This window comes from Chrysoperla carnea, chromosome 4 (assembly GCF_905475395.1).
Source record: "Chrysoperla carnea chromosome 4, inChrCarn1.1, whole genome shotgun sequence".
NCBI lineage: Eukaryota > Metazoa > Arthropoda > Insecta > Neuroptera > Chrysopidae > Chrysoperla > Chrysoperla carnea.
The window spans coordinates 30,209,217-30,213,419 of NC_058340.1; the positions used below are offsets into that span (position 1 = coordinate 30,209,217).

Genomic DNA, 4,203 nt, shown 5'->3' on the forward strand with positions numbered 1-4,203 from the left:
AAAGATGGCACACGCTTGGGCTATAAAATCTAATCCCAGAAGGAACTATTCGCGGTTCTTCAAGAAAAAAGTCAGCTTACTTAACGTGGTCAGTAGTTCCACAGCATGGGTTGTATAGATTCCAATAATCTTCGAATTTTAGAACCATGTCTTTATTCCGCAAATCTTTTTGTTTTAACGTTCATAGGCCACAGAAAATTAAAAACTACTACATTGTACGACAGCAAAGTCATTCTCCGCCAAAGAATACTTAATCAGCTATCGTGGCTAGCTGTTATTTCTAACATTTTAGAACAATTATTGCTTTTCCATATCCAAAAGCCAAGTCAAGTTTGAATTTGACGTGAATTGGCTTTCTTGTAAGATAGCATTAAATATTGATATGGCGATCGGTGAGTTTTGATTTCATTTTTATTTCGAGTTTGCTTGATTTAAAATGACTTTGAAGTTATACTTTATGAAAATCTAATAATCCATTCGATTCTTTCAATAATTGCATTGGGTTGATATTGTAAAAACGTTGAAAAGAACTGGAGATGAATTCTTTAATTTTACTCTAGAATACTTTTCACAGAGCTGTCGTTACTTAAAGATAATAATTTTTAACATTCGATTAAAACGATCTACTGTTTAATTCTTACAAGTGAATTTTCGTTGTGAAAATAATATAAAGTTTGTACTCTTAGACGATTTTAAAAGATTCTGAAATAAATTCCAACAAAAATCAGACCAACTGAGAGCTAAGTAAGAAATATATTGACCTTCATTTACAATCGTGTTAATTAAGAATTAATCTAATACATTTTATCATATAATAATGTCTATAGAAAATTTTGTCACGTCTGCAGATTTTTGTATTCAAAGAAATTGTGTATTGTGCAGAAGAGTATATCAGTGGGTAACATCATAAGAATATAAAAAAGATTAGACATTTAAAAAGAGTAAGAAAAGACTGAAGACGATTGTTCATGATCTATAAGTTACGCTCCATTTCAATAATATGTGTGCATGTAAATAATTTTTTTTTAATGTATAGTGTTTTCTATTAAGAGATGTCGTTTTAAAAATGATAGGCAGTGTTGGGAACTGACTTTTGGGAACAAAATTATCCCATCCATCGAGTTTCATCAAATTCCAAAACAAAAATTTTGTTGCGTTTTTCTCGATTTTTTCAAAGGGGTACGTACCTCTTAAAAAAATTGAAAAAAATCGAGATTCAGTACATAAGGTAATTTTGACCCAAAAAGTACAAAAATCGAGTGCATTTGATGACTGGTCGAATAGTTTTTGAGATACGGACTAAAATCGATCAAAATATTGGAATGTCTCAGAAACTCTGCACCCAATCATAAAATTAACTTGATTTTTATACTTTTTGGATCAAAACTACCCCATCCACCGAGTTTCATCAAATTCCAAAACATACTTTTTTTTTGCGTTTTTCTCAATTTTTTCAAAGGGCAAGGGTCCCCTTAAGACAAAAAAATCGAAAATTTTATTTTATCTCCAATTTCGATAAAACTCCGTTTATAAGGTAATTTTGACCCAAAATGTACAAAAATCGGGTGCACTTGATGACTGGTCGAATAATTTTGAGATACTAAAATTGTACCAAACATTGCAGTATCTCAGAAACTTTGCATTGTAACTTATTATAGGTAAAATAATTTTTAAAATCTGTAAAGTAGTTAACTCAAAAATGACGAATTTTCATACAAACTATTATTCCCTTTTCACCACCAAAATAACAAAGTTTCATATAAACTTTCATCACCAATTTGACCCTCTTAAAGAATGAATATTTATGAAAAAAGTAAAATAAACTTTTGTCTCAAACCATGAGCTCATATATCAAGTTTTATATTTCTAAATTAAGGAACATTTTTACAAATTTTCATTCTTCTAGACCCAGTAGTTTCATTTGTGCGTTGATCTATCAGTCAGTTTCCATTCTTATATATATATATATAAATATACAAAACACTATAATAAAAAGGCAAAAACCAAAGTGAGCGAAATGTTCTTCCTAAACAAATGTGTTTGCAACAGCAAAATTTTCGCATCCAAGTACTGACTGTGTGCAATGATTGTGCTAGAGACTCTCATAGGGATTCAAAAGAAAAAATACAACACAGCCATTTTAAACACTATATTAGTTTCCAAACAAATACAAACATTCATTGCCCATAATCACCACCCAATATCTTTCCAAAACAAAAACAATACATGAAACAAATAAACCAATTGCCCAAAATATAATAACCGATAAAATATTATACATATCCAAGACAGTGTCTTCATTGAACGTCTCAGAATTAGGATAGGGAATTGCACCTTCCCTATAAAATACACCCCGGTACATTTTATGAACAATTCCAGCTTCATATAAATGTAACATTTTACGTGAAAATACGGTTATATATGGTTTACGTTTTTGAAATGCCCAACTATATCTTGATGGTAAAATTTCACCATGTAGCTTACGAAATTTATGGTGATGACTTAGCTTTGTACATTGAAAATAAATTTGAAATTTAAGCGATGAAAATTCATCGATAATGGCAAAATTTTCAGATAATGAACGCTCCAACGATTCGCAGCCATCATATTTACTAAACGATCTCTCATAAATTTCTGAGTAAATTTTATTCGTTGAATTTATCATTGAATCTTTAAGTGTCGTCGAGTCTTCGTTATTAAAATGGAAATTATAATTTTGAGCTACCAAATCTTCCAAAGTATTTGGATCTACTTCCAATGTACTTAACATTGATGCAGCTAAATGACTTTTATAAGTATTACACATTATAAGACAAAATGCCCACCAGCCAAGGATAATTATTCGAATCGAATTCGGAAAATATTCAAATGTATGCCAATATTTGGTACATTGTTCAACTAGGTACATATACATATTACTTAAAATAAGTGAGTATAAACTTAAATTAGTTTCATGAAACAATTTCACCATTTGGTAAATAAATAAAGCTAAAATTATCGGTGTTAAAACTAGAAAAAACCATACGGTTAGACTAAACGGTAAAAATATACTTAAAAACGAATACGTTTGACCTTTTCTCGATGAATATAACGCAACAAATTTTTCATTCGCGAATTGATCGATAAAGTCAATTTTTCCCATACGATCACCAGTTATGGAAACTCCACCTACACCAAAATTGAATAATCCATCATGGATATTTTCAATTAACGCGCTCCATAAACCCCCTGTGTAGTTTTTCATCCTTGCTGGATATAATTTGTAGGTAAAATTTAAGTGTATACTTAATATTTCTAATAAAGTACCTTCAAAACTTTGTTCTCCAGTGCAGTCGAGTTTCAAATGTGCCGAAACGTTTTTCTCTTCACAAAACATAAATGGTGGCAAATTATTATAGCCAATTTTAAAAAAATGTCCATTAAAACTATTATTTCTGGAATAAAAGTTTAATAACTGTCCTGTTTTTCGTCCACAGAAAAAGCATACATGATATGTAAAATTACGTGTAAGTATATAAATATTATCAGCTTCTTCGAGACCATTTTGAGTCCAAAATAATTTATTTAATATTTCTTCTTCATAATTGGACCCATTAAATTCTTTATGAATTTTTTGTGATAAAATTTGTTCTTTCTGGAGGTAACTTTCATTTGTTACAAAAACCATTGTTTGGGTATAACAATTTGTAAAATTTAAATATGTTTGAAGTCTCCATGGATTTTTTAATAATATTAAATGAATATATTCAAATGAATCCGATGAATAAACTTTTGAATCATTTTTTGTATCATAATTCAAGATTACAATATCAATTGATTCAAAGTAATTCCAATTAATATCATCGTGATATGTTTCATTATCGACATGAAATATAAATGAAAAGTCGTTATATTTTGAAATTATTTGATTATATAAATGATTAATGGCAAGATGACTCGGTTTTAAATTCGTCATTGTTTCATTTAGTAAAAAATCTGTTTGTGTACTTGAAATTAATACAATTAACATTAATGTCGGGTAATAAAACATTTTGAAATTGTGATTAATTTTTCAAGAAATCAATTTGGAAAGGCCGAAGTTTTGTTCTTTCAAACGAAACCATTTTTCACTTGTTTATGATTCATTTTTTATTCTATTATCATTTCAATTTTCTGTTATAGATTTTTCATTTCCAATTTATTATGATTCAAGTTTTCTTTCTT

General features: G+C 28.9%; 1 protein-coding gene across 1 annotated transcript; it reads right to left on the reverse strand.

Annotated features, from left to right (window-relative positions):
* Nucleotides 1–2,152: 2,152 nt before the first annotated feature.
* Nucleotides 2,153–3,376, reverse strand: LOC123298656 (glutamate receptor ionotropic, delta-1-like). Its single transcript, XM_044880748.1, has one exon. It carries the CDS (start codon nt 3,374–3,376, stop codon nt 2,153–2,155), a length of 1,224 nt encoding a protein of 407 aa, XP_044736683.1.
* Between the last annotated feature and the right edge of the window lie 827 nt (nt 3,377–4,203).

Excerpts from the sequence above, each read along its gene's own strand:
- LOC123298656 (XM_044880748.1), bottom strand. The coding sequence starts at position 3,376 with ATGTTTTGTGAAGAGAAAAACGTTTCGGCACATTTGAAACTCGACTGC.